This window comes from Phocoena sinus, chromosome X (genome assembly GCF_008692025.1).
Source record: "Phocoena sinus isolate mPhoSin1 chromosome X, mPhoSin1.pri, whole genome shotgun sequence".
NCBI classification, from domain to species: Eukaryota; Metazoa; Chordata; class Mammalia; order Artiodactyla; family Phocoenidae; genus Phocoena; species Phocoena sinus.
In genome coordinates, this window is record NC_045784.1 from 62583419 (window position 1) to 62603487 (window position 20069).

The following is a 20069-nucleotide window of genomic DNA, read 5'->3' on the forward strand; positions in this document are numbered from 1 at the left end:
ACTGTGTCCTCTCCCCCTGAATCAGCAAGTTTCATGTTTCCACTGCAAAAAAAAAAAAAAAAAACTCCGTACAATACAGGAAAGCTTTATGGAATGCAATTTCAGCAAGGTGAAGAAAGAGTGAGAGGCAAAACATATCTGTCTTAGCTCCTGTGGACTACATTTCCTTCCTCCTCCCCCCAGTTCCAGAGCTCTTTGTATTTTTATTGAGTACCTGCTCCAGTTCATAGGCCTTTGCCTTATCCTCATCCCGGTCTGCATTCTTCCGATAGGCCAGCCCCAAACCCCACACAGCCAAGATGCTGTACACATTATCCCGGACCCAGGCATCTTTCTGATCATAGCTGGCTGGAAGCAAGCCAGTCACTGGATTCTGTAAGGACAAGAAAAAGGGGACAGGCAGGTAACCATAGGGTGTTAATATGAGGAAACAGAATCTATCAAATGGGTACTGAGGGACTTTGGTCTTTCTTCTATGTCCCCACTCCTGAGTTTTAAAATCTCCTCTTCTGACCAAGTGCAAGCAAATGCTATCTTGAATAAAGGGAAAGAGCTGGCTGAAGCCTTACAAGTCTGAAATGTGGGAATTCTTAAAAGAAAGGAGGTGTTTCAGAAAGAATGAACTACCAACGAAAAGTCAGCATTAAAATATTAGAAAAACTATAATGAAGAGTATATACACGGTACTTCAGATCTTCACAACAGTCTAGTCTTAAGATGGCTAAAAGTTCTACCTCTTTTTCCTTCAGAGGAGGGGAAGGAGACGACTCCCAAGCCTGCGGAGGGGGCCGGGGGCGGTGTCGATAAACAAGCTTCGACACATCTTACAACTGGCCCCTGGAACCCAGCAGTGGTTTGGGGTACGCGGAGGGTTGGGAGGGGGGACTCAGAAGCTCTGACTCAGGACTTGTGGCTAACGGTGCCTGACTCTGGTTCTGTTCCTGGCCCAACACCTTTCTTCAGGGTCCTTTACGGCCTCCCCAGCTAGGGGGCGAGAGAACCTGCAATACACCCCCCTCACACACACACACACAGGTTCACCCAGGGTCTCCGTCCAGGTTATCACACTGCGCATCCTCGGTGATCACAAGCGACACCCCATCACTTACCTGATGGCACAGTATGGTCTGATGCACCAGCCTAGCATAGCCGTCAAGCCGGACCCCCGAGTTACTCCGGCTCCTCATCGCGCTCCGTTTCCAATCCCCTCAGAGAGACGGCCGCAGTACCACAGGGGCCCACGATTTTCCAAGAAAGGAGGCTCCAACGCAGCCCCACCCTCGCTGTGGGAAGCCCGAGTACCAGGCCCGGGCACAGTCCTACCACCCGTCGGGCCTGGGGCCGGCTGTCCCGGCCAAGGCGGCCTCCGCGGCCACCACAACCCCGCGCGCGCCCGAGCCTCCCGCGCTCTAGAGCCCAGCTGGAGTGCCGCCGGCGCCGCTCGCCGTCTCTCTTAAGCCCGTCCGGCCTCCGCGGGTGGCTCCTGCATCCTCCGCTCCACTCCCGGAGACCGAAGACAACCGCGGCCCGGAGCCTCCAGCGTGGCCGCCGGCAGCTGCAGGTCACAGGCCGCGGCGCCGCCTCCACCTACCACGAAGACGCAAGCCGGAGGCGGGGCTGACGCCCAGTGTCCCAGCAGCTGCGCGCGGCGCCTGGGGACTCGCCCCGCCCCCGGCGACCCAGCCCGCCCCGCGGACAAGAATGTGTCACCGTAGGCAATGTGCTATCAGGGGGTTATTTTCGAAACACCTCAAATGACTATTTCAGTTGTCCACACTTGCTGTGGACACAGGATGTTAGGGAGGCTGTTTCTTCTGCCGGACTAGTTTTAGGAACTTATGGTAACTTCAAACCTAAAAGGAAAGAACGATCGTTTGCGTTCAAGGTCTAAAGAATTGGAATTTCCGGGTCTTTATTGTATTTTATCCTTTTGACTCAAAGCTCAGATTCAACTCCTTACTCCGATCCAAACCAAACAAGAAACAACTCCCTAAGGTAAATACTTTATTCCTCAGAAAGTGGCGAGTCGGCGCGCTTGGGAAGGAGGGGGCAGTGGTGTGCTTTGAGGAAGCGAGTGCCCCAAGCGGGAACTGGGCTGGGAGGGAGCGGTGCTCAGGGCAGCCTTGGCTGGAGAGGAGTTGGAGGAGATTGTATAACGGCTTTGGAAGGCTCCCTCGTGCGTACGTAGGTCACAAGACTGAGGCAACAAAGACTCAGCTGAAAATAAAGGCAGATAGGGAAGCTAGAAAGGAAACCTGTAGGTAAAGCTGATCACTGGCCGCAGGGTAATCGGACCACACCCCGGTAGGTGTCCTGGCCCCAGGGCCTTTGCTCCCTTTGTTTACTGCCCCAACCCCCACATCTTGATCTCCGTTGATCCAAACCCTGCACGTCTTTCGAGTCAAGGTTTGAGTACCACCTGCTCTCTGAATCGCGGGGTAAGGGAATTAGACCGATTGACCTTTCAGGTCCAACTCGGAAAATCTGTGATTCTAAGCCTTCCCTAGCCACCTCACCTAGGCCACAGTGATTTTGCATTTTCGTTTATCTTTTTTTCAATTTAATTTTTATTTTATATTGGAGTATAGTCTCTCCTCGTAAGCTCCCTCCGTTCCACCCCCACACTCACCCCCGCCTAAATTAGCATAAAGTCAGGCACCTAGGAGGTGACTAGCAAATATTTGGTAATGATGATGAAGAAAGAGGGAGGGAATGCTCAAGAACTCAGATCTGGGACTTTTGGGTTCAACGGCCAGCCAGCGATATAGTTAGATACAGAGATACATTTAGAATTCTCAAACAAATGGTTTCCATCGCATTCACTGGCTATGCAAATGCCATGACTGGCAAATAACAAGCTACTTAAAGGCCCAGGTACACATGGGGAGAAAAAGTCTTTCCAGGGAAAGTTACTTCATTTTGGAAGAAAGAGTGCTTGCCTGCTCCTACTCTGATCCTAATTCCCTGACATCTTTCCCTTGGCCTGTTGCCTCAAAAGCCCTTTCTCTACCCTTGGCCCCTTGAAGCTACTGCCTTCTCTTTTTCTTCACCTCATCATCCTTTAAAGATGTTTTTAAAATATTAAAGTAATATATGCTCACTAAAGAAAACTTGGAAAGTATAGAAAAGTAGAGCAAATCACCCATAATTCCTTCTCACAAACAACCACCTGTTAATATTTTAGCTTATTTTTTCTAGTCTTTTTATTCCTTCTGCATAGACCACCTTCCCTGGCAAGTTATTCAGAAGTATGAATAGATTAGAAAAGCCAAAGGTAGTGTGTCACCAAGGAAGGTTAACTGGCTGGCTACCAAGATGCCTTGTTGGATGGCATTACCTTGGTGCCTTCAACCTCAGTCCAGGCTGGACCTTTCCATCTCAGAAACTTGATCTCCTCAGTGTCCCTGAACTGGTCATTCTCAGGAGGCTGACTCATACTGATTAACTCATGAGAGACTGATGTGTGAAAACCAGGATGCTGGTTGTTGATGAGAAATAGAACAGTAACAGTTTATTTTATATTGGAGTATAGTGGCCTGACCACCACATTCCCTTCCTTTAATAATGTGTAAGCCTCCCTGCTTACCAAGTGCTATTTTGTTTTATACGATAACCCTATGAAGTAAATACTATGATTAACCACGCTTTAGAGATGGAGAAGCTAAGGCGCCCTAAGATTAAGTAACTAACAAGTCTGCTCTATGTGGACTTCACTGTCTCCTTTTTCTACACTTCCATGGTTCACTGACACATTCTTGCTTTAGATATGTCAAAACTATCCACCCAAATTATAGTCAAATCTTGCTTGTCTGGAGTCCATTATATTTCTTGAAGGTGATTTTTCCATTTGATTCACCATACATTAATTTTATAGTTTAACTCTTGAATAACATTTTATTTCCAAGTTCCTGGGAATATTTTATTGTTGCTCCCTTATATTACCTGGAAGTTTTAATCATACTAATTTTCAAAAATCCAAAATTTTTTAAACTTCACATTTTATAAATGTTTTCCATGGTTTTGCATTTTATGTTAATGTCTACATTAATCTTCCTTCTAGGAGATGTTCCAGTTTGCTTAGCTATTCTCTCACTATTAATAATAAATCTTTTATTATTACATTTCTTGAAAAAAGAGTTCACACACTGTCTCCTTTCTGTTGTCTCCCATTCACTCTCTTTAAATTTTTAAAAAATTGTATAAGTAATATATAAACACATTCTTTATGAAAACAATTTAAATATTACAGATAAGGTTAAAGTTCCCCATGTCTGTCACCCATAATCACAGTCTCCTTTATCTCCCTCCCCAAAGGTAACCACTGTTACAGGATTGGTTTGTATCCTTCCAGATTTTTCCCTATGAATTTACACACACACACACACACACACACACACACACACACACACACACACAGCAATACCTATAAAATATTGTTGTTTTCTGCGTATTCTTTTAATGCCAACAATCTTATGCTGTACCTACTGTTGTGCAGAGTGCCTTATTCATCCAAAGTTATGTCATGAAGATCTAGTCATGTTATTACATAGAGATCTACTTCATATACTGTGGTTTATGTAGGCATTCCTCTGTTGATGAACATTCACTTTGTTTCCAGGTTAGAACTCTTGAAAATACTTCAGTGAACATACATGTGTGTCTGCTTGTGAATGCAAACAGGTATTTTGGAAATAGGCATTTAAATTTTTGATATATCCAAAAACACATTTAAATTATCTGCACCAACCAGTAGTATATGAAAGTCTCCATTTTCCCCATCCTTACCAATACATGATATTATTAAACCTTAATTTTGAGCAATCTGATGGGTACAAAAATGGTATCTTACGTTAAGCCTAATTTATCTGAATACTAATGTCATTGAGCATCTTTTTATGTTTATTTTATTTAATTTATGTAATATTTGTTTATTTATTTTATTTTATTTCTTCTGGGTAATAACTTTATATACTTAGTCATTTCTCTATTGGACTGTTTTTCTTATTGATTTATAGGATTTTTTTAAAAACTACATAATCTGTAATTTAACTTAAAAAAAAAAAGAAATCCAAAAGAGATAATGAACGTTTTCCCATAAGTGGTTTTCTATTAACATTATTTATGGTGTCTTTCTATTCGTATAGTTTTTAATGAAGTCAAATTTATGAGTCTTCCTTTTTGTCTTATTTTAGAAGGCCTATGTAGTAGGTTGCATGTTGGCCCAACAAAAGATATGTTTACCCGGAACTTGTGAATGAGACCTTATTTGGGAACAGGGCCTGTGCAGTTGTAATTAAGGATCTGGAGATGAGATCATGCTGGATTTTCCTACTGAGCCCTAAATCCAGTGATACGTGTCCTTCTAAGAAAAGAAGACACATAGGGAGGAGAAGGCCATGTGAAGACAGAGGCAGAGATGGAAGTGATGCATTTACAAACCAAGGAACGCCAAGGATTGCCCATAACCACAAGAAGCCAGGAGAAAAGCATGGACTAGCTTCTCCCTCAGAGCCTCCAGAAGGAACCTACCTTGCTGACACCTTGATATTGGACTTCTGGCTTCCAGATTGTGAGAGAATAAATTTCTGTTGTTTTAAACCACCCAGTTTGTGGTAATTTGTTATGGCAGCCCTAAGAAATTGATAAAGCCTTCCTGCCCTCAAGATCATCAACACATTATTTTTTGTATTAATTTTATTGTTTTGCTTTTTATCCATAATGCTCTTAATTCCTCTATAATTTATTTTTAATAATGGGTTTAGATAGAAATTTAACAATGTTTTCCTAAATGTTAGTGCTAATTGCATTAACACCACTTCATGAATATTCTTTTCCCATTGATTTGAAATGCCAAGTCAAGTACCCATGGGTCTGTTTCTGGATCACTAGTCTGTTCCATTAATCTATTTTTCTATTCCTTCACCATTGTTGAACTGCCTTGGCTATTCTTGAGCTTTAATCTTCCATAAGAACTTTAGAATTATCTGGTCAGGTTCTAAGGAAAATCCCAATTTTTATTGTGATTGCACTGAATTTATGGATTCATTTGAGGAGAACAGATATATTGAGAATATTTAACTTTCCTATCTACAATGTCTATTTATTTATTCAGACCTTCTCTTATTTCTTTCAGTAAACTTTATAGTTTTTTCCATGAAAGAGTTGTACTTTTTTGTTAAGCTTATTTTTTGGTACTTTTTAGTTTTTGTTGCTGTTAACATTTTCCCCTGTTATATGTTAATTGGTTATTATCATGTATAGGAAAATGATTTTGTATGTTTATCTTATATCCAGTCTCTATGTTAGCTCACTAGATGTACTGGCTTAAAGGTGATGTTTTTGGATTTTCTGAATAGACAGTCATATCATTTGCAAATAGTAAAAGTTGTGTCTTTACCTTTCAAATCTTTATAACTCTTGTAGTGGGTATAGTGGTTATCATTTCTTGTTCCAGACTTTAACAGACTGATTCTAATGTTTCACTATTAAATATGTCTGCAGTAGGTTTCTGGAAGTTACCATTTATCACTTTAAAATAATTTCTTTCTCTCCTTGGTTTCCTAGAACTTTATCATTAATATTATTATGAATAAATGTTGAATTTTATTGGATGCTTTTCTTGCATGTACTGAAAAAGTCATATAGTTTATTCCTCTACTTGGTTAATGTGTGAATTACATCAATAGGTTTCCTTTTGATGATCCATATTTTTATCCATATTTTCATTCATATCACTTGGTCATGATAAACTATTCTTTTAATATGCACTAGATTCAATTTACTAATATATTTTTAAAATTTTTGCATCATTGTTTTTAAATTATATTGGCCTATAATCTTTTATTTTTATGCTGTCCTTGTTTGGTTTCAGTAACAAGGTTATGCTTGCTTGTGAAATGAGTTTGGTAGTTTCCCATCTTTTTCTATTTCCTAAAACTGTCTATGTGAAAAGAAAAGCATGTGTTCCTTGAAGTCTTGGTAGAACTCATCGGGCAGAACTTGCTGACCTGGTGGATTTTGGAAACAGGTGGCTTTATGAAAATGATTTCAATTTCTTTTTGGGTCATTGTTGATAATAATACTTTCCTAGAAGCTTGCCAATTTAATCCAAGTCAGAGTTTCTTAATCTTGGCACTACTGACATTTGGGGCTGGATGATTCTTGGTTGTGGGGGCTGTCTTGTGCATTTTAGATGTCAGTAGCACTCCCCCCCACGTCCCCTGCCCCATACCATCACCTAGGTTGTGACAACCACTCCCCAGATCCTGCCAAATATCTTTTGGGGGTCAAACTTTATTAGTAGAAAGTTGTGCAAAACTTTGCTTTTGACTTTTCTGAATCTGAATCATGGCCACCTTTGTACTCCTGACATACTTTATTTGTGCCTTCTCTCTTTTTATTTGATGAATCTGCCCAGAAGTTTGTCTCTTTTATTACTCTTTTCCCAGAGCCTGTTCTTAGCTTTATTTATTGATTATATCTTTATTTTTGTATGCCTCTGTGACCCAATAAATGGACAAATTTTAAAAATATTTTATTATAAAAAAAGAAAATGTATAATACAATAAGCCCCACCACCTATCTTCAACAATTATCAGCTAATAGCTAATCTAGTTTCTGTCATTTATACTCCCATCTTCTCTTCCTCCCATATTATTCTGAAGTAAATCTCAGACTTCATATCCTTTCATCCATAAATATTATATATTAATACTTATAAAAGATAAGAAGGCCTTATTAAATATAACCACACTACCATTATTATTCCTAAAAGTACAACTCCTTAATATCATCAAATATGCTTTCTTTGTTCAAATTGCTCAACTGTTTCAGAAATGAGTGTGTGTTTTGTGTGTGTGTGTGTGTGTGTGTGTGTGTGCGTGAAGGAGAGAGAGAGAGAATCAAGCTACAAATAAGGTCCATGCATTGCATTTGGTTTATATGTCTCATAAGGTTTTTAAGTCTCTTTTAAGCCATAGGTTTTCCCTCTTATCTCTCCTTTTTTCCTTGCAATTTGTTGAAGAAATCTGATTGTTTGTCTTGTAGGGTTTCCCCAGCTGGACTTTCCTGATTCCATTCCCATGGTATTAACATATTCTCTGTCTTCTGTATTTGCTACAGATTGGTGTTTCACTTTAGAGGCTTAATCAGATTCAGGTTCAGTTTTCTTGGCTAGACTGCTCATATGGAGTTCTCCCATCAGGAGGCACATAATGTCTGGTTGTCTCTCAATGGTAAGATCCACTTATTCATTAAGAGTTGCAAAATAGTGATATTCTATCATTCCATATTCATTTATTAGCTGAAATTCTTTTATAAAAAGAAACTTCCCCTCCTCTACTATTTTGTACCTATGGTACAGTTCACATAGGAAAGGCAGGTTAAATGCCTTTATTTATTGACTTGCAAAATAATGAGTTAATTATCTATCATTTTTCAAATGTGACCTTTTTTTAGTATTATCATAAACATATGGATTTAAACATTTGATATATTTCAATCCATTACAGTTATTCTCCTTACTGATGCTCAGATTGTCCCATCTTTGGTCCCTACACTCTGGTCCCTGTGTCCTTTTGACACAACCCTAGTGGTCTGTGATAACCTCCTTGTTTTCTGAGAAAGCAAGATATTGAAGGTTCTACTTGTATGTTTCCTACCTCAGACTAGAAATCAGCCATTTCTCTCAGGAGTCCTCGTTCTTTTTAGTGTGAAGTGGTATTTTGAAATAAAAATCTGGGCCCTGGGCATCGTGATCCTTCCAATTTAAATTCAGGGCTACAGTATAGGATTTTTACTTCACCTCAACAATCTATATCTCCTTTCTCCCACAACAAATATCCTGATTCTCAAAATAACAACATAATCACTAATTTGCTTTATTCCATAATATAGAGACAACAGTTTCAGAATAACAATACCAACACCATACCACCAAAAATATGGTTACTTACAAAGAGTTTAAGATTCTTTTATAGATTTTTTGTCCTTACCTTAAGATGTATCCTGTTAGGGATATACATTAATGTTGCTGTGTTTTAAAGTCACTTTCTGTGTTATTATGTCACCATCTGGATACACAGATTCATTTGTTTCATTTTGCTTTTCAGGGATTGCTTTTTAAAAAAATAGTTTCACAATTTTGTAATATATTTACATGGTTTCAAAGTCAAATCTATGGAACAAAGTATACTCAAAGAAGTCTATCTTTTAATCCCTGTCTCTTTATGCTATTCCTTCATACTCCCTATAGAAACAAATATGTATATAGGTATTTCTATCTCTTCCCTTCTTATGTGGGTGGTGTCATATTCACACTTTTTTCCACCTCGCTTTTTTTTTTTTTTTTTAAGATGTTGGGGGTAGGAATTAATTAATTTAGTTATTTAGTTTTGTTGTGTTGGGTCTTTGTTTCTGTGCAAGGGCTTTCTCTAGTTGTGGCAAGCGGGGGCCACTCTTCATCACGGTGCGCAGGCCTCTCACTATCGCGGCCTCTCTTGTTGCGGAGCTCAGGCTCCAGACGCGCAGGCTCAGTAGTTGTGGCTCACGGGCCTAGTTGCTCCGTGGCATGTGGGATCCTCCCAGACCAGGGCTTGTCCCCTGCATTAGCAGGCAGATTCTCAACCACTGCCATCAGGGAAGCCCCTCCACCTTGCTTTTCTTTTAATGAATATTAAGTCCTGTAGATCACTCCATCAGAGTATATATATTCTTAATTCCTTTTCAAAGCAATAGAGTACTTCATTTTGTGGATGTACCAGACCTTTACTGATGGAACATTTGGATTGTTTCTAGCCTTTTCCTATTATAAATAACGCTGCAAGAAATAGCCTTGTGCATGTCTCTTATTCATTCTGAAAATCTGCCTTTTAACTGATTAATTCCACCTGTTTAAGTGTATTATGATTGCCATATTTGGAGAGTTGTTTTCACCATTTTGTTTTGTACTTTCTTTTTACCGCGCTTTCTGACATTTTTTCCTTCTCTTGAATTGATAAACTTGTCTATATCCCCTTTTGTTTCCTGTGATGGCTTAGAAACTATAGTTTGCATTTATATTCCTTTAGTGGCTGCCCTTAATTTTTAATATATACACTTAACTATAAAATGTTTTAACATACCTAAAATGATTCAGTATTTCTGTTATTTTTTGAAACACAACAAAGTTTGTAGCATGCTTTACTGACTCATTGAACAACACTTCTTTTCTCATCTTGTTATTCTAACCTGGAGTTTTATATTTATCTTTATTTGTAGTTTACCTTTTCTTGAATAGGTAATACACTCATATGATTCAAAACCGAAACAATAAAGGGTATATTGTGAAAAGTCTTGCTCCTACTCCTCTCCCATCTTTCCCATTCACCCTATTGCTCCAATCAGTTAATCTCAATAAATACATACTTTCCAGAGTTTCTTTATGTAACTATGAATATATACTCTATTTTATCTCCTTCTTACATAGTATAGAATACTACACATTCTGATTGGCACCTTTATTTTTCTTCACTTGGATATCTTTCCATATCAGTACAAGTAGATCTTCCTCATTCATTTATATGTCATAATATCCTATTGTGTGATTGATCCTTAATTTATCTAATCAGTACCCTGTTGATAGATACTTGGATTGTTTCCAATCTTTTGCTATATGCTAAAGTTGAAATTAATAATCTTGTATATATTTTATTTTATAGATGTTCAGGTGTATTGGTAAACACCCAGAAGTTGGATTGCTTATTCAATGAAAAATGTATTTTTTGTTTCAATAGATATAGCCAAAGAGCCCTTTATCAGGATAGTATCAATTTGCATTCCCACCAGGAATGTATGAGAGTGTATAATTTCCCACAGCCTTGCTAATAAAGTGTGTTATCGGGCTTCCCTGGTGGCGCAGTGGCTGAGAGTCCGAATGCCGATGCAGGGGACACGGGTTCGTGCCCCGGTCTGGGAAGAACCCACATACCACAGAGTGGCTGGGCGCCTAAGCCATGGCCGCTGAGCCTGCGCGTCTGGAGCCTGTGCTCCTCAACGGGAGAGGCCACAACAGTGAGAGGCCCGCATACTGCAAAAAAAAAAAAAAGTCTGTTATCAATTTTGGGGATGGTTACAAATCTTAGTAGTTATATTTGGCATTTTTCTTATGTAAGAGAGAACAAGAATCTTCTTTTTTCTTTAACATCTTTATTGGAGTATAATTGCTTTACAATGGTGTGTTAGTTTCTGCTTTATAATAAAGTGAATCAGCTACACATATACATATATCCCCATATCTCCTCCCTCTTTCATCTCTCTCCCAACCTCCCTATCCCACCCCTCTAGGTGGTCACAAAACACCGAGCTGATCTCCCTGTGCTATGCAGCTGCTTCCCACTACCTATCTTTTTTACATTTGGTAGTACATATAAGTCCATGCCACTCTCTCACTTTGTCCCAGCTTACCCGTCCCCCTTCCTGTGTCTTCAAGTCCATTTTCTATGTCTGCATCTTTATTACTGTCCTGCCCCTAAGTTCTTCAGAACCATTTTTTTTAGATTCCATATATATGTGTTGGCATACGGTATTTATTCTTCTCTTTCTGACTTACTTCATGCTGTATGATAGTCTCTAGGTCCATCCACCTCACTACAAGTAACTCAATTCTGTTTTTTTATGGCTGAGTAATATTCCATTGTATATATGTGCCACATCTTCTTTATCCATTCATCTGTTGATGGACACTTAGGTTGCTTCCATGTCCTGGCTATTGTAAATAGTTCTGCAATGAACATTGTGGTATATATATCTCTTTGAATTATGGTTTTATCAGGGTATATGCCCAGTAGTGGGATTGCTGGGTCATAGGGTAGTTCTATTTTTAGTTTTTTAAGGAACCTGCATACTGTTTTCCATAGTGGTTGTATCAATTTACATTCCCACCAACAGTGCAAGAGGGTTCCCTTTTCTCCATACCCTCTCCAGCATTTATTTTTTGTAGATTTTTTTCATGATGGTCATTCTGACCCGTGTGATGTGATACCTCATTGTAGTTTTGATTTGCATTTCTCTAACAGTTAGTGATGTTGAGCATCTTTTCATGTGTTTTTTGGCTATCTATATGTCTTCTTTGGAGAAATGTCTAGGTCTTCTGCCCATTTTTTAAAAATTTATTATCTTTTAGAGGATTTTTTATTGGAGTAAAATTGCTTTACAATGTTGTATTAGTTTCTGCTGTACAGTGAGGTGAATCAGCTAGATGTATACCTATATCCTGTCCGTCCTAAACCTCCCTCTCACCACCCATCCCACCCATCTAGGTTGTCACAGAACACCGAGATGAGCTCCCTGTGCTATTTAGCAGTTCCCACTAGCTATCTATTTTACACATGGCAGTGTATTTATGTCAAACCTCATCTCCCATTTCATCCCGACTTGCCCTTCCCCCCATGTGTCCACATGTCCATTCTCTATGTCTACGTTCTATTCCTGCCCTGCAAATAGGTTCATCTGTACCAGTTTTTGTAGGTTCCACAAATATGTGTTTATATATGATATTTGATTCTTTCTTTCTGGCTTACTTCACTCTGTATGACACACTCTATGTCCATCCACATCTCTGCAAATGACCCAACTTTGTTCCTTTTTAAGGCTGAGTAATATTCCATTGTATATATGTGCCACATCTTCTTTATCCATTCATCTGTCATTGGACATTTAAGTTGCTTCCATGTCCTAGCTATTGTAAATAGTGCTGCAATGAACATTGGGGTACATGACCTTCTGAGTTATGGTTTTCTCAGGGTATATGCCCAGTAGTGGGATTGCTGGGTCATGGGGTAGTTCTATTTCTAGTTTTTTAAGGAGCTTCCATACTGTTCGACAAAGTGGCTCTGTCAATTTACATTCCCACCAACATTGCCAGATGGTTCTCTTTTATCCACACCCTCTCCATCCTTTACTGTATGTAAATGTTTTGATGACGGCCATTCTGACCTGTGTGACATGATACCTCATTGAAGTTTTGATTTGCATTTCTCTAATAATTAGTGATGCTGAGATGCTGAACATCTTTTCATATGCATCTTGGCCATCTGTATCTCTTCTTTGTAGAAATGAGTATTTAGGTCTTCAGCCCATCTTTTAATTGGGTTATTTGTGTTTTTGATATCGAGCTCCAGGAGCTGTTTGTATATTTTGGAGATTAATCCTTTGTCCATTGCTTTGCAAATATTTTCTCCCATTCTGAGGGTTCTCTTTTCATCTTGTTTATGGTTTCCTTTGCTGTGGAAAGCTTTTGTGTTTAATTAGGTCCCACTTGTTTATTTTTGTTTTAATTTTCATTACTCTAAGAGGTAGGTCAAAAAAGACTACTGTTGTTTATGTCAAAGAGTGTTTTTCCTATGTTTTCCTCTAAGAGTTTTAGAGTGACTAGTCTTATATTTAGGTCTTTTGACTATTTCTGTGTATGGTGTTAGGGCGTGTTCTAATTTCATTCTTTTACATGTAGCTGTCCAGTTTTCCAAGCACCACTTATTGAAGAGGCTGTCTTTTCTCCATTGTATATTCTGGCCTCCTTTACCAAAAATAAGGTGACCATATGAGCATGGGTTTATCTCTGGGCTTTCTATCCTGTTCCATTGATCTATATTTCTGTTTTTGTGCCAGTACCATACTGTCTTGAACTGTAGCTTTGTAGTATAGTCTGAAGTCAGGGGGCCTGATTCCTCCAGCTCTGCTTTTCTTTCTCAAGATTCCTTTGGCTATTTGGGGCCTTTTGTGTTTCCATACAAATTGTAAAAATTTTTGTTGTAGGTCTGTAAAAAATGCCATTGGTAATTTGATAGGGATTGCATTGAATCTGTGGATTGCTTTGGGAAGTATACTCATTTCCACAATGTTGATTCTTCCAATCCAAGAACATGGTATATCTCTCCATCTGTTTGTGTCATCTTTGATTTCTTTCATCAGTGTCTTATAGTTTTCTGTGTACAGATCTTTTGCCTCCTTAGGTAGATTTATTCCTAGGTATTTTATTCTTTTTGTTGCAGTGGTGAATGGGAGTGTTTCCTTAATTTCTCTTTCTGATTTTTCTTTTTCTTTTTTTTGAAGTACGCGGGCCTCTCACTGTTGTGGCCTCTCCCATTGTGGAGCACAGGCTCCGGACACGCAGGCTCAGCGGCCATGGCTCATGGGCCCAGCCGCTCCGTGGCATGTGGGATCTTCTCAGACCGGGGCACAAACCCATGTCCCCTGCATCAGCAGGCAGACTCTCAACCACTGCGCCACCAGGTAAGCCCTCTGATTTTTCATTGTCAGTGTATGAAAATGGAGGAGATTTCTCTGCATTAATTTTGTATCCTGTGACTTTACTAAATTCATGGATTAGCTCTAGTAGTTTTCTGGTGGCATCTTTAGGATTTTCTATGTATGGTATCATGTCATCTGCAAACAGTGCCAGTTTTCCTTTTTGTTTTCCAATTTGTATTCCTTTTATTTCTTTTTCTTCTCTTATTGCCATGGCTAGGACTTTTAAACTATTTTGAATAATAGTGGCAAGAGTGGACACCCTTGTCTTGTTCCTGATCTTAGAGGAAATGCTTTCAGTTTTTCACCATTGAGAGTAATGTTTGCTGTGGGTTTGTCATATATGGCTTTCATTATGCTCTGGTAGGTTCCCTCTATCCCCACTTTCTGGAGAGTTTTTATGATGAATGGGTGTTGAATTTTGACAAAAGCTTTTTCTGCATCTATGGAGACGCTTATATCGTTTTTATTTTTTAATTTGTCACTATGGTGTATCACATTGATGATTTGCATACATTGAAGAATCTTTGCGTTGCTGGGATAAATCCCACTTGATCGTGGTGTATGTGTTAATATGTTGTTGGATTCAGTCTGCTAGTATTTTGTTGGGGAATTTTGTGTCAGTGTTCATCAGTGATATTGGCTTATAATTTTCTGTTTTTGTGATATCTTTCTCTGGTTTTGGTATCAGGGTGATGGTTGCCTTGCTAGAATGCATTTGGGAGTGTTCCTCCCTCTGCAATATTTTGGAAGGGTTTTGAAGGTTATGTGGTAGCTCTTCTCTAAATGTTTGATAGAATTCTCCTGTGAAGCCATCTGGTCCTGGACTTTTGTTTGTTGGAAGATCTTAAAACACAGTTTCCATTTCAGTGCTTGTGATTGGTATGTTTCTATTTTCTGTTTCTTCTTAATTCAGTCTTGGAAGGCTGTACTTTTCGAAGAATTTGTCCATTTCTTCCAGGTTGTCCATTTTATTGGCATATAGTTGCTTGTAGTAATCTCTCATGATCCTTTGTATTTCTGCAGTGTCAGTTGTTACTTCTCCTTTTTCCCTTCAAATTTTATTGAGTTGAGTCCCCTCCCTTTTCTTCTTGATGAGTCTGGCTAAAGGTTCATCGATTTTGTTTATCTTCTCAAAGAACCAGCTTTTAGTTTTACTAATCTTTTGATATTGTTTTCTTCATTTATCTTTCACTTATTTCTGCTCTGAACTTTAGGATTTCTCTCTTTCTACTAACTTTGGGGTTTTTTTTTGTTCTTTTTTCCTTTGTTGCTTTAGGTGTAAGGTTAATTTGTTTATTTGAGATTTTTATTGTTTCTTGACGTAGAATTGTAATGCTATAAACTTCCCTCATAAAACTGCTTTTGCTGTATCCCATAGGTTTTGGGTGGTCGTGTTTTCATTGTCATTTGTTTCTAGGTTTTTAAAATTTCCTCTTTGATTTCTTCAGTAAACTCGTGGTTATTTAGTACCATATTTTTTAGCCTCCAAATTTTTGTTCTTTACATTTTTTTCTTGTAATTGACTTCTAATATCATAGCATTGTGGTCTGGAAAGATTCTTGATATGATTTCAATTCTCTTAAATTTATCAAGGCTTGATTTGTGACCCAAGATGTGATCTATCCTAGAGAATGTTCTGTGTGCACTTGTGAAGAAAGTGTATTCTGCTGCTTTCGGATGGAATGTCCTATAAATATCAATTAAGTGTATCTGGTCTAATGTGTCATTTAAGTCTTGTGTTTCCTTATTTTATGTCTGGGTGATCTATCCACTCGTGTAAGAGAAGTGTTAAAGTCCTCCACTATTATTGTGATACTGTCAATTTCCCCTTTTATGGTTGTTACCCTTTGCCTTATGTATTCAGGTGCTCCTCTGTTGGGTGCCTAAATATTTACAATTGTTATATCTTCTTGGATTGATTCCTTGATCATTTTGTAATGTCCTTCCTTGTCTCCTGTAAGTGTCTTTATTTTAAAGTCTATATTGTCTGATATGTGTATTGCTACTCCAGCTATCTTTTGATTTCCATTTGCATAAAATATATTTTTCCATTCCCTCACTCCCAGTCTGTATGTGTCCCTAGATCTGAAGTCAGTCTCTTGCAGACAGCATATATATGGGTCTTATTTTTGTATCCATTCAGCCATTCTGTGTCTTTTGGTTTGAGCATTTAATCCATTTACATTTAAGGTAATAATTGATATGTATATTCCTATTACCATTTGTTTTTGTATGTCTTTTTCTTCTCTTGTGTTTCCCATGTAGAGAAATTTCTTTACCATTTATTGTAAAGCTGGTTTGGTGGTGATGAATTCTCTTAGCTTTTGCTTGTCTGTAAAGCTTTTGATTTCTCCTTCGAATCTGAATGAGATCCTTGCCAGGTAGAGTAATCTTGGATGTAGGTTTTCCCCTTTTATCACTTTAAATATGTCCTGCCACTCCCTTCTGGCATGCAGAGCTTCTGCTGAGAAATCAGCAGATATCTTTCTGGGAGTTCCCTTGTATGTTATTTGTTGTTTTTCCCTCATTACCTTTAATATTTCTTCTTTGTCTTTAATTTTTGTCAATTTGATTACTATATATCTTGGTGTGTTTCTCTTTGGGTTTATCCTGTATGGGACTCTCTGCACTTCCTGGACTTGATTGACTATTTCCTTTCTCATGTTAGGGAAGTTTTCTACTATAATCTCTTCAAATATTTTCTGAGGCCCTTTCTCTTTCTCTTCTTCTTCTGGGACTCCTATAATTTGAATGTTAGTGCACTTAATCCTGTCTCAGAGGTCTCTGAGACTGTCATCATTTCTTTTCATTCTTTTTTCTTCATTCTGCTCCTTGGCAGTTATTACCACCATTGTGTCTTCCAGCTTACTTATCCATTCTTCTGCCTCAGTTATTCTGGTATTTTTCCTTCTAGTGTAATTTTTATTTCAGTTATTGTGTTGCTCATTACTGATTATTTGTACTTTAGTTCTTCTAGGTCCTTGTTAAAAATTTCTTTTATCTTCTTGATCCATGCCTCCATTCTATTTCCAAGATCTTGGATCATCTTTACTATCATTACTGTGATTTCTTTTTCAGGTAGATTGCCTATTTCCTCTTCATTTATTTCGTCTTTTTGGATTTTACCTTGCTCCTTGGTCTGCAACATATTTCTCTGTTGTCTCATTTTGTCTAAAACTGTGTTTATGGTCTCCTTTCCACAGGCTGCAGGGTCGTAGTTCCTCTTGCTTCTGTTGTCTGCTCCCTCGTGGTCCAGAGACTTCTGTAGGCTTCCTGGTGGAAGGGACTGTTGCCTGTGCTCTGGTGGGTAGAGCTGAATCTTTTCCCTTTAATAGGCAGGGCTGCATCAGGTGATGTGTTTTGGGATGTTTGTGAGCTTAGTATAGGTTTAGGCAGTCTGTGTGATAATGGGTGGGTTTGTGTTCCTGTCTTACTGGTTGTTTGGTGTGAGGCATCCAGCACTGGAGCCTGCAGGCAGTTGGGTGGAGCTGGGTCCTGCAGTTGAGTTGGATACCTCTGGGAAAGTGCATGCTAATTAATATTTCCTGGGCCCGTGAATTCTCTGGCAGTCTGGAGTCCTGGACTTTGTACTCCCACCCCAGAAGCCCAGGTCTGACCCCTGGCTGGGCATCCAAGAGCTTGCAAGCTGTGCAGTGTGGCCAGAGAATAAAGAAAGGAAAGGAAAAAAAGAGAACAGAAACAGACAAACAAAACCCAAGACAAATAGCAAAAGCAAATACAAATAGCAACAACAACACAACACTCACACACACAGAAAAAAAGGAAGAAAGAAAACAAACAGACACACCAAATCCAAGAAAAATGATAACAACAAAGCCAAGGTAACAGTAAGAAATAAAGAAGCAGACAGAAAAGAGAAAAAGAAAAAGAAAAAAAGAAACCCCAAGAAAACAAACAAACAAACGAACAAAGGAATTAAAAAATGAGAACACTCAGTATGGACTAAACTAACAAAAACAAAAGAAATGGAAAATCAAACAAAAACAGAAAGGAAACAAAAAAACTGAAGAAAACATAAAATAAACACATAAAACAATCAAAAAATAAAATAAAATAAAAAACAAAGAACAAAAAAGAGAAAAAACCAAAACATCAAAAAAGTAAAGTAAAAACAGAAAAGTAAAGAAATATATATTAAAAAAATAAAAAATAAAAACAAAGAATAATTAAAACAACATATCCAACACTAAAGAAAATGAAAGAAACCAAGAAGAATAATAGTAATAAGAATATTTTCCCGGGGCCTCCTCTGTCACTGTTCTTGCTCCCACAGTGAGCCAAAGCCAATTTCAGCCTCCCCAGGAAGTCCTCCAATACCTCTAAGTAGGTCTCTGGACCTGCTGTGGGCACTGTGGGTCAAGCTCAGACTCTGACCTGGCTCAACTCCCACATGTACTTGCCCCCATAGTCCACTGCTGCAAAAGCTAGACCAGTCTCAGATGTGGGAACACTCATTGTCTAGTCAGGTATTCCACAGATGCAGTATTTACCAAGTTGATCTCAGGGATTTAATCTGCAGCTTCTGCAGCTGCATGGAAATATTTCTGTTCCTCTTCCTTAGTTGCACCACCCTTGATGCTCAGGTTTGGTTTTGGCCCCACCTCTACATGTGTGCCACCCTCAGGCATCTGTTCCAGCCCATGTGAAAGGGAATGAAAACAGCAGCTGATTGGGGCACACTTACTCCCTCAGACTGGGGAAGGGTGTGGTGGCCACAACTGGGGTGTGCACGAGTTGCCTGCTGTGGTGGGGACCAGCAGGCAGTTGCAACAGACTGTGGTGCACTTGCTCTTGTGGGAGACCCTCCCAGTGCCCACAGAGGCAGGGGCTGTTGTGTGGGGCAGTGGGGGCTCCACCCCTTGCATGCTACTCAAAAATGACACCTCATTTCTTAGGCAGACCACGTTTCTTCTAGGGGCATTCAAGGTCACATAGCCCTTCACTCGCATACCCTTTGTTGTATCCGTGCAGCCAACAGTAGTCCTCTTCCTGGGTCCCCTCTCTTAACCCCATGCTTTAGCACTCTGCCCCCACCAGCATTGGTGGATTCTCCTCTCAGGCAGGGGAGCCCAGGGCTGATTCCCAAGGAGGCTTTGCAATGGGCAGGGCTCAGGACCCCGGAGCCTATGCAGGCAGAGCTGGCCTCCACTTGATCGGTGGGTGAGCCTGCTCAGATGGGAGCCCCTCCCAGTGCCCACAGAAGCTGAAGAAGCTGACAGGTTGGGAAATGGGTTGTAATGGTGGCCGTGCCCCTTGCGCGCCACTCAACAATGATGCGTTGCATCTATGGTGTCCCGAGCTTTTCCCACAGACTTTCCTGGTCGTAGAGCTCCTTACTCCTGTCATTTCAGGCTGTCTTTTCACAGCCAACAGCTGTCCTCTCCCTGGATCTGTGCTCTAAACCCCACTTTCCAGCACCCGGCCCCCTTCCATAACAGGCAACTCAGTCTGGGATGCACAGAGCTGTGGCGCAGAACATGTGTGCACTTCTTCCTTTATCCTGCCTTCCACAGACCATCTGCTGCATTCTCCTTTGAGTCTCCCAAAGGAGCCTTTATGCCCCAGCTTATTTCCCAACCATGAGGGAATTTTTCTGAGTGCAGGGACCTCCCCTCACCTGCAGCTTCCCCTCAGGGTTGCTGGTCCCTTTTTTGATTCCTCTTTTCTTTTTTCTTTTTCTTTCATCCTTCCCAGTTGTGAGGGGAGTTTTTCTTGTCCTTTTAGGTGTCCAAAGTCTTCTGCTAATGTTCAGCAGGTGCTCT

At 39.6% G+C, this 20069-nt stretch overlaps 1 protein-coding gene and 1 long non-coding RNA gene across 5 annotated transcripts in view; one reads left to right on the forward strand and one right to left on the reverse strand.

Moving 5' to 3' along the window:
• PHKA1 (phosphorylase kinase regulatory subunit alpha 1) overlaps positions 1–1629 on the reverse strand; it is a 148501-nt gene extending 146872 nt beyond the window's left edge. For 2 of the 4 annotated variants that reach the window (XM_032619581.1, XM_032619582.1), the window contains exons 1-2: positions 1110–1594; positions 215–373 (exon numbers count right to left, since the gene is read on the reverse strand). In XM_032619581.1, the coding sequence (XP_032475472.1) occupies positions 215–373; positions 1110–1187 (237 nt within the window). In that variant the 5' untranslated portion in view covers positions 1188–1594. Of the gene's footprint in view, positions 1–214; positions 374–1109 lie in introns of all 4 variants that reach the window. The other 2 variants (XM_032619579.1, XM_032619580.1) reach the window with 2 other exon arrangements.
• A 73-nt stretch (positions 1630–1702) lies between these two features.
• LOC116747703 lies at positions 1703–6083 on the forward strand. The gene is made up of 3 exons (XR_004348105.1): positions 1703–1995; positions 4619–4680; positions 5193–6083. It is a non-coding gene; the product is annotated as an uncharacterized LOC116747703 (long non-coding RNA).
• Positions 6084–20069: the final 13986 nt, after the last annotated feature.